Source organism: Dermacentor albipictus, chromosome 1, assembly GCF_038994185.2.
Source record: "Dermacentor albipictus isolate Rhodes 1998 colony chromosome 1, USDA_Dalb.pri_finalv2, whole genome shotgun sequence".
NCBI classification, from domain to species: Eukaryota; Metazoa; Arthropoda; class Arachnida; order Ixodida; family Ixodidae; genus Dermacentor; species Dermacentor albipictus.
In genome coordinates, this window is record NC_091821.1 from 142,229,172 (window position 1) to 142,242,451 (window position 13,280).

Here is a 13,280-nt window from a genome sequence, read left to right on the forward strand (position 1 = left end):
GTTGCGATGAGTCGAGTCCCCACACTGATGTTGGCGAGCGACCATTGTTTCTTTGTCTCGTCTGCTAGCCAGAAAGCGTCCAAAACTCTGCCAGGCGAAAGTCCACTCGGGCAGAGAAAAACGAACGCGCACCGAAGTGCGCCGCGCGGTGGTCGGGTCAACACGAGAAAAACGCACATGCTCTGGCTGGCTCTGGCAGCCCGCGGGTAGCGAGAACAAGAAAATTGAAGAGGCTCAATGTGTCCTCGCGAATAAAAGTCAAAGTACAAAAAATAAATGACATAGTTACCTTTGCTAGTTTTAGTGTCTTGACATGAATGCTTTGGCACAGATGAAAAAAAAATGTTGCTATATTTTCTGTGACATGACGGTACAAATGAACCACCGCAACGCTTCGCCTCATCGAACCTCGCTGAGTGCTTTGTCAACTTGTCTGATAGTGTTGATTTGTCTTGTCTCGTTGTATGGTCCAATGTACGACTTTAGAAAAGTCAATGCACCTTTGGCGTCAAATCTTGGCGACAACATGAAACCCACAAAGTTTCAGTATTGAAAATCTAAAGCACGACCTTGGAAATGTCACTGCACCTTTGGCATCAAAGTTTATAAGAAATTTATACCCACAATGCTTCGGAATTGAAATCCTGTGCTCCGTAGATTCCGCGGCTTCCGCGAGATGCCGCGACAAGCCCGCTCACCATCAAAGCGCCCTTAAAACTTTGTGCTCGGATGGGGTTCCTTGCGTCATGTGACTCCCTGTGCATGGGCGTTGCCACAAAATCTGGCCCGAGTTTGGAATGTTCGCACTGAAATGTCTTTTCGGGCGTGAAATAGACATTCTAGACAAAATGCAGAACGATTTCCGGCGCCAGGGGCTGTTTTGATCAGCGGTGCATGACAGCACGAAAACGTTTCGGGAGGGGCAGAAGCCCCATAAGCCCCCCTCCCCCCCCCCCCTCTTCCTTCCTGGCTACACCCCTGTTCTCTAGGCCAAATCCTGCTAATAAATTGAGATAATTCGTTTCAACTCGACTAGATTCCTTTATTGTGTCTATGTTCATGTCTCCAACTAAAGGTAACCGCGCTTTATTCATGCGTTTTGAAAAAAATAAGCTTAGTTCGTCTAGAAAGCCATTGGCGTTCATATTAGTAGGCCTATATATCGCATATAACGTATAATCCATATCTTTATTTATAGAAAGTCCCACTACTTTTGTATCGTTAAAGCTTACTTATATATTATTCAATACCCAGTCATCATGAATGAACACAACACCTCCACCTATCATTTTTCCCTGCACCACGCATACCTAGTATAACCATATAACCATACCATATAACATATTTACCGAAGACATGTTTACATTAACTTCAGTTAAAACAATAAGCTCACTCGGAAGAACTACTCGTTGAAGACATAAACATAATTGATCCCATTCTTTCTTTCAAGCTGTATATATTTATGTGTACCAGATTTAGATTGATTTGCAGCCCTTCGTCCTATATCTTATCACATACATGAACATTCCAGTCACTGAAATTGTGAAATGTATCCATTACGTTATGTAGATAAGGGCCTTTTCTGTCCTGATAGGCTTTTTCGGCGCTCCTTCAGCTTCTAGCGCATCTCTAGCGCAGAAACCCGATATTCTAATTATTACGCCACGGACGCAGGCAGCGACAGGTGGAATAGCATATCCTTAAGAATTTACTGCGGGCAAGTCAACGCGTTGAGGTGCTCGGCGCGCTTCGATTAGGCCACAGACGTAGCCCTCGATAGACAAAATCGTTGCAATGAGCAACGAGTATGCATGTTCGCAGAGTCTTATTGCCTTCTACATTGAGAAAAGTATAGATTGCTTCAACACTTCTGCTAATAAAATCAGATAAAGCGTGGTAAAGAACGCCAAAAGAACGTCTGAAGCCAGAAGGACGAAGGTCTGACCCAATATTAACCATTATTCCCGTGGTGGCTGAACGATCGCAGCGGCAGAGTTCCCTGAAGTGATTTTTGAAGAAAACTCTAAAGCACGGACCACTGACAAAGTGCGAAGGCGTAAATAACCGCAGTAGAAGCATCACAAAGTTCCCGCCGAGTTTCGTTGAAAACATCGGATTGCGAGTGCTGCCGGTTTCGAACCACCAGTGCCAGGAACTCAGCTTCATATACGGGGCGTGTAACCGGCGAGGCAAAAATTATGCAGATCCAAGGTACAGTGCTCAGCGAACGAAACGCGATACTCAGACAGCATGACGACCGACACTGTTTTTGAGCCACAGTTGGACGCTGCGAACATTGAGCTGATGCAGATTCGTGTCACATCAACACGAGAGTCATTTTCGATGCGTCGTGACGCAATTGCGCCCCCTCAGCGATCACCCAGCGCTCAACGGTGGCGCAAGAATCACCGGCAGCCATACTGTCCAAGCACCGCGTTTCAATCGCTGAGCACTGTACATATCTACGAATATATGTGAACCGAACCTTTAAAGAAGCCGTTGATCAAATGCTATAAATTTGTCCATTTCATTCCTGCGTATTTGGTGTAAAGGAAAGTGGCGCGCGCGCATGTGCTCGCGAGTCACCGTGCTCCCGATTGGCTCCCATCTGGCCTTGCGAACACCTTTCCCGTAAGTACATCTCACTGAATGCAGGCCCTGGGCGCATATTCACAAAAAATCTCTTATGTTAGAATTGTTCGAAAGAGAAAATGTCAACCAATCTTGATGCGAGATATACCATTAACGAAGACGGCCGATCAATGAAGCCCTTACGAACAACAAGCTTTGTGGATTTGTCCCGCAAAATTCATAGAGCTTTTCATTTGTAAGCACCCTTTTCTATTGGCCGGCCGCTTTCGGTAATACCAGGGTCCTTGTAATACTATGCCCGGCTTCAGGACTGGGTCGACTTTGCTCTTGCGAACAATTCTAGCGCAGCAGCTTTCTTCGAGTAGGCTTACATATTTCATTTCTCTTAATATATAACGTTTTCCAAATCTAGCTATAGGGAGCGAGGTAGTCGTATTCTGTTGGTGTGTCTGTAGCAGCTGCACAATTCAGGGTATGTTAGAGTGTCGGCGTAACAACAGATATACAACGATATATGTTATGCCTCATTCTCTTTAGTAATTCCTTTAAGGTTTCTTACACTATAGTGGTGTGATTGAATATTTTGCATTTGAGTTCATAAGGGAGGATTAAACTTGCGAGTCAGGGAGGACAGACCATTTTTGTGCATGTTGAGTAGATACTATAAACTGAACCGCAGTCAGGATAGCAAACTCTTTAGTTGGACGTAAAAGCCTAATAGCTCCAATATATCTAGGTAAGGGATAACAAATGAGGGCGTAGAGGAATCGGGCGAAAATAGACATCTGCCCATATATGAGTGCAGCTAAGGTATCGTATATACCAGGTGATTTATTTTAATGAGAGCAGACTTTTTAAACCTAGGATTTCACTGATGCGGGGGTTGGTGATGTGGGGTTGGCCCGACGTGTCCTGAAAAGGCCCTCTATACCAGGGAGCAAGAGAGAATGAGGTTACCCGGATGGTGTAGGGTATAAGAAGGCTAGCGAGACGCCACGAATAGATCTATGCCTTGGCGGGCAGGTGCACGCACGGTGGACGTTCTTTTTTTCTTTTTTTTTCTTTCTTTTTTGTTGTGAGCGCACCGTTCATGTGCACCTCGTCTCGTCTTCCCAGCTGAACCCCGTACGATGGTCAACTTGGTTGGTTTTCGTGATTCACAGAGTTTGCTGTGTACTTGACGGTCACTGCAACGGGACAATGTGGTAAAAACTGCCTTTGTTTACAGAAGTAGAATGATGCAACTGCAACATCGTTGGGTGGGCTGCCATGATTGTGCTGCATCCTGGATAATTCTGTCACATCACCGGTATTCAAAACACACTTCAACATTGGCGTGGAGTTTTCATTTTTACGCGGAGAAGTGTGTGTGTGTGTGTGTGTGTGCGGGGCCTGACCTGCTTTTCGAATCCCCCCCTCCCCCCCCACACACGTATATATTACATTGCAAAAATACAAAAAACACGAGTGTTATGTCTTATATTTTTACTGACGTTTCGGCCGGCCGAAACATCAGTAAAAATATAAGCCGTGTGTGCGTGCGCGTGTGTGCGTGCGTGCGTGTGTTCGTGCGTGTGTTCGTGCGTGTGTTCGTGCGTGTGTTCGTGCGTGTGTTCGTGCGTGTGCGTGTGTTCGTGCGTGTGTGCGCGTGTGTGTGCGTGTGCGCGTGTGTGTGCGTGTGCGTGCGTGTGTGCGCGCGTGAGTGCGCGCGTGCGTGCGCGCGTGCGTGTGTGTGTGCGTGCGTGCGTGTGTGCGTGCGTGCGTGTGTGCGTGCGTGTGCGCGTTTCTTGCACTTGAATAAACTTCGTTTGACTTCGAAGAATTGAGCGCCGAAGTGACTTCATAATATGAGTATATACAAGACATCATAGTAGGAGACAGTTCAGTTTCACAGCCCGAGTACTCCCGGTGGTGTAATCTTCCTTCGTGTAATTGTCGCATACATGGCTATCACTAATACTGTTTCGCCTCTCTTTCTTTCTTTTTTCTTCTTGTGTGAGTCCGAGTGCAATCGCTGCTGCGCATGACTGCTGTTCATTCTGATTTCGAGTGAATCCAGCTTGGGCTCATTTCGGTTACTGGGTGAATTGTACGGTGTTCCCCAACTATCATGTACCAAGACTTAAAGAAAGAGCAGTTGCATTACTCGAAGAAAACTTAGGGCATATTGCTTCCAAAAATGTGGAGTAGCCGCCACTAGTTCTTTCTTTACTGAGATTTAATTCGGCAATTGCAATTAATTGCCTAACTTGAGACGTACTGTCCTAATTTTCAAAGTATCAATGAGGCACTTGTAGGCACCCAAAATGACATCTAACTGCGGTGTTTTCCGCGACGTACTAATTGCGGACAATTGTTTCCGAATGGCAAAGAAACCTAACGAAGTATGAAAATACCACGTGAGTGCGCTCCCACCCGCATCATAAAGTAGCGCCCTCAAACAAGCTGATTGAAAGCAACCGCATTGCCTGTCGCAAGCCCGAAGAGACAGCGCATCACCTTGATAATGGCACGGAAGGAGCGTCAACAGCAGGTTTCGCCGCTTCGCAGTTATTCCTCCTTGTCTACGTCACACTTACTATCCGTCTCTCAAGGCCGAATGATCACATCGATAACAAAAGCTCCTTGATAACGCGGCCGAAGCGCCACTCTGACCACGCACGAAACACAAAAAGCAATGGAATAGGAATAGAATGTTTCAAAATTTCGGCTTTGCTCAAGAAAGTGCGCGCGAAGCTATATTTTGCGCCAGAAACTTGCTTCGGACCAAAGCCAAATTAAAGTGATCGTTTTATTTTTCATGAAAGTGTATAGGAGCTGCAAAAACAGGTTCGTATCAAAAAAGAAAAGCGAAATAAACAGGCTGGGAAGTGCCCAACATGTAGAAATAAGGCCAAACCGGTGCGTTAAAGAAAGTAAATACACTTCTAAATTAGCCGAATTGGCAGTCATGATTCTGCACAAAAAAAAGGAACACACACAAAAAGCACATCAGATTTCAGTGTGCCCTTATTATTTGAATTCGTAAGCCCCCTTGAACACCAGCTGCTACCTAGAGGACGTGTTATAATAAGTATCCTGCAGCTACATAGTACTGAGCCCGCTTTATCGCATCTTTAGTGACTTTCTTGATGACCGACGCCGAAATTCTAAGGCAGACATCCGTTATCCTTGCCTTGAACTAATCTGACATCCTTCACGATCGTGTACGCATGACCTTTCACATAACACATAACGCCAAACATAACGCTAAAGAAAGAAATCGAGTAGAGAGAGGTCAGGTGACCTAGTCGGCCAATTCACAGGCCCGTCCCTTCCGATCTATTGCTCATGAAAAGTCGCATCCAGTTAGTTTCGTACTCAGCTGTTGCTGTGGGCTGGCGCCCCTTCCAGCTGATACTATACAGAAGTGGAAGACGTGACAGCGGTACTTTGCTGACAAATTCGCCAAATGTTGATATATGATATGTGTTGCTAATAGACGATAGACACATATCAACATTCGGCGACGGATGCGTCAGTAAACCTTCCATTTCATTATACTCAAAAGAGCTAAAGTATCTTTGTTCGTGCTTAACGTGTACAAGTATGTGAATATGTGAATAAAACAACTGCTTACGTGTGGTTCCCAGTTTATTTTTTCTTTGATTTTTACCGAAATTTTACGTGTACTGTAGGACGTTTCGAGGGTGTATACATAGCGACGAGAATGCGAAATAAATCTGTTGCTGAAAGTTAGCGCTGTGTCTGTGATAAAAAAATTGTGGTTTTACGTGCCAAAACCACTTCCTAAAAATGAGCCACGCCGTAGTGGAGGGCTCCGGAAAGTTCGACTTGCTGTGGTTCTTTAACGTGAACCTAAATCTAACAACACCGGTGTTTTCGCCCCCATTAAAATGCGGCCGCCGTGGCCGGGATTTGATACCGCGACCTTGTGCTCAGCGGCCTTACACCATAGCCAACTGAGCAACGGCGGCGGGTACTGCGTGCTAGATGTGCCTTTCTGTTGTCCTTGTTCAGCTTGCGCTACAACAGAAGAATATTGTACTTTATGGTAGTTTGCTTTCTACTTCAATTAAGAAATATTACTGTTTTCGATGTTATATCTTTCATAACTTCTTCGACTACCAAAAGATGTTTGTCCTCGCCATCTCTGACTATAGCTGAAAACTTACGTCGCACAAAAATAAAACAAACAAAAGTGACGCAGCGTTCTTTCCACTTAAATATCGAAAATTAATTTTTTAAGGCGAGAGCCTTATATGCTCCATTACCAACGGAAGCTGTCAGCAGTGGCAGGGGTGTCCAGAAAAACTGCTCCGCAAAAATCGGCACGACGTCAATGGTTATTGGTCATCAGTTAATGCAGTATATACACGTGATTACTTATAATCCACTTTAACCTCTTAATACACCTCTCGTTCCACATGAATCGACTTCTTAATTCAGCTCAGGCTTTCGCATTCACAGCACGCAAACTGTCTTAGTGCCAACCAAAAAGTTTTTTATTCGGACTGAATATATCTTTGACTGATCACACGACTCTTTCATGTCAGTGCACGTTAAAGAACCCCAGGTGGTGGAAATTTCCGGAGCCCTCGACTACGACATCTCTCATAGCCTGCGTCGCTTTGGGACGTTAAACCCCACAAACCAAATCAGACGACTTTTTGGAAAGGCAATTAAGTGCCATAGAAAAAAAAAAATAACCTGCACATGACCTTGCGTTCACGTATATAGGAAAAGTATCCTCTGGATGAGCTGACTGGAAATTAGTGTATTCTCGTAATACCGGTAATGATCGGCGAAATAGCGGTTTGGGGCCTTAGTGATAGTGCCTTAAAAATTAGCCGCATTAGCACCACGGCTATACGAACACTCTGTTGAAAACTATGCATGGCCCGCGTCGTGGCTGCTTCCGCCTTAAGGGCAAGATATAGTCCGGCGTAACGCGCGCGCGCGGCCACGCGCGTCGCGGTTAATGGTGCATCCAGACGAAGGACCGAATCCGGATTTTAAGCGGACGCGGACGACTATGCTACGGACCGTCCGGATGCAAGCGCATCCACACGGCGGACGAGGCCCTCTCAGACGACAGCGCCACAGAGCCGGATTACTCTCGACCGCAGCCTCTGCGCTGGCTAGCAGCAGTCTGGTCTGAGAGTTTCTTCCGCGTATTGTGAGAGTATTCGACAAAATGGAGGCCGGCAGAAAGCGACGTTTGGCCGCGATGGCTGTTGTTCTGTCAGAGATTGACGAGGACTTTGATTTGCTTCCACGAAAACGGCGTTGTTGGCGGAAAGACTGGATAGGAAGGAAAGAATTGGGGATCCAGAACCTGCTCTACGAAGAGCTCCTGAAGACTGACCTCGACGAATACCGGAGGCTACTTCGTGTTAGCAGAGAGCAGTTTCTGCAACTGCTGTCACGCGTGGGGCCCCGCATACGAAGGGAGGATACCGTTATGCGCCGTTCTATATCGGCGGAAACACGGCTGCAGGTGACACTGCGGTACCTTGCTTCAGGTAAGTGTCACACATTTCCAAGTTATTACGGAGAGCGCCGTGGTAAATGTATACCGGTTGAAAAGTGAGCTTGGTGCTGATCGAAGGCCGCTTCGCTACACAAGTGTGTTCAAGCGCGCTCATGTGGTAGCGTACGAGCTCAATCGCACCCGAAATATCCAATGCAGATCCAGAGAGTTCGCGTGGAAGGGGTATCACGAGTAAACACAAGTTTTGTACGGCCGTGCTGTCCGCACCAACTTTTTGCATAAACATGCATGAGATAATATTGATCTGTTTACACTCAACTACACCAGCGAGCGCGATTGCTTTTCGCTGATACTGTATTCATTTACTGCTCTGAAACAGCCAGATATCAGATGTATTTGTTGTACACTTCCTACTTTTTTTGTGGTGTGCTCGCGAGCAGTTCACTGAGATTTCTTTTTTTTTTAATTACAGGAGAGAGTCACTATTCCCTGAGCCGACAGTTTAGGCTCGGTCATTCAAGTGTGAATGACATTATACATGAAACATGTACTGCCATTTACGAGGAACTGGGAAGCAACTTTATAAGAACACCCCGCACAGAGGAGGAATGGAAATACGTGATGGAAGGCTTTGATAACAAGTGGAACTTCCCGAACTGCATTGGGGCCATGGATGGCAAGCACGTACTCATAAAGAAGCCACCAAATTCGGGAACTATTTACAGGAACTACAAGAAAAGCTTCAGTATAATTCTCTTCGCTGTCGTCGACGCAAATTACCGGTTTTTGTACACTGATGTCGGTGCACCAGGCTCAGAAGGAGACGCTGCGGTCTGGCAAACGACACCCCTACAGAGAGACGTAGGAAACAGAAGTGCAGGCCTGCCAGAACTTGTGAAGGTGTCCAGCTCACCTGATGTGCTCTTTCCACCTGTGTTCGTTGCAGACGACGCATTTCCTATGGGACGGAATTTAATGAAACCTTTTGGGGGCACAAATCTGACAGAAGATAAGAAGATCTTTAATTACAGGTAAGATGCATATTGCACATAAGGCAGCAGATATCAGATGAAAGCTTGAACTTTAACAATGCATTTTCGCATCTACTAAAGTCTCCAAAGTTGATTAGTTCATACTGCGCATGCTACATTCTGCATTGGGATGTGCCAATGTTGGCATAAAGCAACTCCACTGTTTCATTTCATTACATGCAAGCGCTTACGATGTAAGCAACTTATTATTGTCTAAATTAGTGACTACTAATAATCAGTGAAGGCTTAATTTCTGGAGTCGTTGGTTGGGCTTTGTGTTAGGCAGGTGGTGTAGCATATTTATAATTCCTCTGCCATGCAATTCATGATCTGGATTAACATCTCCTTTACTTTTCAGGCTGTCAAGGGCTCGCCGTGTCGTCGAAAACGCTTTTGGGATACCGGCAAAGCGCTTCGGGTGTTTCCACACAGTCATCAATGCATCTCCAGAGAGGGTGACTGCCATCGTGAATGCGGCATGTGTGCTGCACAATTTTTTAGGCAACGATGTCATCAGCGTGCCAGACTTGAAAGTCGAACCAAACCCTGCTGGGTCACTCCTGTCCGGCCAAGCAGCGTCGCGTGGTAGAATTGGTGCTGTTGGTGCTGCAGTGCGTGATAAGCTGTGTTCGTTCTTCAATGACACGGGCGCCGTGCCATGGCAGCGGCAGTTTGCCCACTTGGATGTGAGCATCTACAGAAAACCTCGAAATTGAATACAGATGTCAACACTGAAATGGAATGAACATTTTATTTTTTCTGCGTGTTATTAAGCTTCCATGTGCCTTTGCATCACCTGCAGCATTTCCACTTGGCATGACAGCTGCCTTGTTTTAGGTATCGCCCGCATAGTCGCAGCGACAAGCTTCCCGAAATGCTCACACGCATCGTCAGTGATCGCAGGTTGTGTTGGCTGCATGTTTACGGCTATTTTTTCGAGGACCTTTTGCCGCTGCGACCACATGTCTTCGCGCGGATTACAATTCCGCCGTCTTTTTCTGGTCGGTGCTGCACTTAAGGATGTACTTGGTGCTGCGGAGAGGTCGGTGTGCGGTTCAATCTCTCTCTCCGTGGTGCAGCCTTCACCGAGGACAGCGTCATCAGCTGTGGCAGCCTCATCCACCGAGGCAGCCTCGTCCACTGCGGCCGCGTCTGGTGTCTTATCAGTGTCCTGTGACACAGGAGGCTGCAACAAAGGGGTTCTGAATCAAATAAATCGTAAAAGAACGAAATTTCTTGCCTGCAGCAGAAACAAAGTAACAACGTTTTACTTCAATTACATTAACGCTTGGGAGGACCAAATTCGCTCTGATAACGCGTTATATTGGAGGCATCCGAATACGGCTACAAAACGTGCAGAACATTATTGAACACAACTGAATGTCCCTTCTGGGTACAAGATGCGTCTTGAAATAAAATTTAATATTTCAAGAGATTAGTAACCGGTTGCCTTTTCAAACATGCCATTTCTGGCTCAGCCACCTCTTGCAGAGCTTGGCCCATTACTGAGCGGCGTACTTTAACTTTCACCGCATCGAGAAATTTCAATGCCTTGAAAAATTTCCATCGGCCTGCGTAGACGTCGCTGGCGGGTTGGCCGCTCTTAGTGTCCTCCATTTTTTTTCGCTCCAACCGGTATGTTCTTCTCTTATTGTCGAAGAACCTCTTCAGCGCCTCTGCGAGAAATTCGGGTAATCAGTAACACTCACGTAGCAGCATGCATAAGTCACGGAGAGCAGTATTCGAAAAGCCTGACACTAGTGAAGATACCGTTCCAGGAGAGCAGACCTGGTCTCTACCGCGACCCCTACTGCTCCCCTGGGAAAATCAATGATGTTATATTAGAGGTAGAGGGCCGAAAAGCCCGAGAAAGGTACAATCCGGCATGACTAAATACGAGCGCCACAGGCGATAACGTCTGTCCGACGTACCTCTCCCTTAGAACGGCCTATAATAGACCAATAGCACCGCTGCAAAATAAGGCACCTGCATTGTTTACAATGTCAGTCACGCAAGATGCAACCTACTGTCTGATGTAATATCGCATCGCTTTTTCAGGCGCTGGAATATGTCAAAGCACTTACCGACACTGTACGGACCGTAGGTTGGCCAATTCTCCTTCATCTGTTCCACGATATGCTCCCAGATTGATTGTTTTTTTACCGTGTCCGCATAGTCTGCACGACTGAGGTCCCACAAAATGGGAAACTCTTCCACCATGTGGATGAAATAAAAGGCGGCGTCATCGCACAAGTTCATTGTTCAACGACACCAGGAGCTGCGAACCACTCAAACCAGGCGCCAGCAAATGGACTGTTTACTGCAATGCGGCTGTCCTCGAGCAGGAGAGAAGTGTACTGGTTGCCAGACACTTTTCTCCTGGCCCGTTAAAGCTGCAGCTTTACCCCGCCAGAATCTGGATATGAAAAACGGTTTGGCGTTATCCGTCCGCGCGGCTCACGGAAGAGGCGCGGACGAAGCACATCGCTGATGTGAGGTCACGTGACGCGCCGTCCGGCCCTGCACATCCGGATTCGGTCCTTCGTCTGGATGCACCATAAGCGACGTCGGTGAAAAACGCGCACTCTACAGTTCGGCGTCACGGCGTAGCCGGCGTGCCCAGGCGCGCTTGGCGAACTCAACGCCGCCGGCGCGGAGATAGAGCGTGTTCTATTTCACGCGGCTGACGCTAGACCAGAATGCACTGCGCGCTGTAGCGGCAGCGAGCAGAAGGCAGAATGGCGGCCTGCGGTGCGCGTACTGACAGTGCGGCTGTGGTTTTTTCAACATCCGTGTGTGATGACAGCGCTAGTGAGGACGCCTGTTTGAAGCGATTAGCAACCATCCATGTGTACACGACGTGAAACGCATGGACTACCGCGACACAGAGCGGAAGAACAACGCGTGGGAAGCTATACGAAAGCAGTGTGGTCTCGCCACAGGTAAGCTGCATTTCGCAGCTCCTGTACTAGCTGGTGGTAGTCGCCGAGTTGAGGGCGCTTGTCGAATAGCTTTCGCATGTACATGGTCCGCTTCCGTTTTTGACGTAGCCGAAGTACTAGCAATATGAGTGCGATGTTCTGGCTGTCAGGCACGGCGGCCGCATTTCGATGGGGGCGAAATGCGATAAACACCCGTGTGCTTAGATTTAGGTACACGCTAAAGAACCCCAGGTGGTCGAAATTTCCGGAGTCCTTCACTACGGCGTGCCTCATAATCAGAAAGTGGTTTTGGCACCTAAAACCTTATAATTTCTTTCTGGCTGTCAGGACAAGTTAACGCCATGCCCCAAAAGTTTTCGTTTTAGGCGCACAAACAGCGCGAGGAAGCAGAAAAAGCGCGCGCGCTACCCGAACGGCGCGGTTATATGCAAGACGCGCATGCGCCATGGAAACAGCTGTTCGCCGCGGCCCTGAAGTTGTGCTCCCGGACGCACAGAGGGCGCCAGCCTCGAGCTGCGCGTGCACGCACACACACACGCGCACACACACACACACACACACACACACACACACACGCGCACACACACGCGCACGCGCACACACACGCGCACGCGCACACACACGCGCACACACACGCGCGCACACACGCGCGCACACACACGCACACACACGCGCGCGCACACACGCACACACGCACGCACGCACACACGCACGCACGCACACACGCGCGCACGCACACACACACGCGCACACACACACACACGCGCACACACACACACACACACACGCGCACACACACACACACACACACGCACACGCGCACGCACACGCGCACACGCGCACGCGCACACGCGCACGCGCACACGCACACGCGCACACGCACACGCGCACGCGCACACGCACACGCACACGCGCACACGCACACGCACACGCACACGCACGCGCACGCGCACGCGCACACGCACGCGCACACGCACGCACACACGCACGCACACACGCGCACACACACACACACACACACACACACACCGCATATAGTAAATAAACATAAACACCCGGAGAGCGTATGGGAAATGCCGCCGCGGTAGTTCAATTGGTAAGAGCATCGCACGCGTAATGCGACGTGGGTTGGTATCCTACATGCCACCAGTTGTTTTTTTTATCCACTTTCATTCCCATTGTGTGTGTGTGCGTGTGTGTTTAAGGCATGTATGTACGTAT

General features: G+C 48.0%; 2 protein-coding genes across 4 annotated transcripts in view; one reads left to right on the top strand and one right to left on the bottom strand.

Moving 5' to 3' along the window:
- The window catches only part of LOC135900057 (uncharacterized), a 332,823-nt gene that overhangs the window by 214,837 nt on the left and 104,706 nt on the right, over positions 1–13,280 (bottom strand). The gene's annotated exons all lie outside the window — the stretch shown is intronic.
- LOC135900098 (uncharacterized) lies at positions 7,790–10,455 on the top strand. The gene is made up of 3 exons (XM_065429547.2): positions 7,790–8,117; positions 8,559–9,117; positions 9,476–10,455. The coding sequence occupies exons 1-3, from the start codon at positions 7,790–7,792 to the stop codon at positions 9,831–9,833; spliced, it is 1,245 nt and encodes a 414-aa protein (XP_065285619.2). The 3' UTR covers positions 9,834–10,455.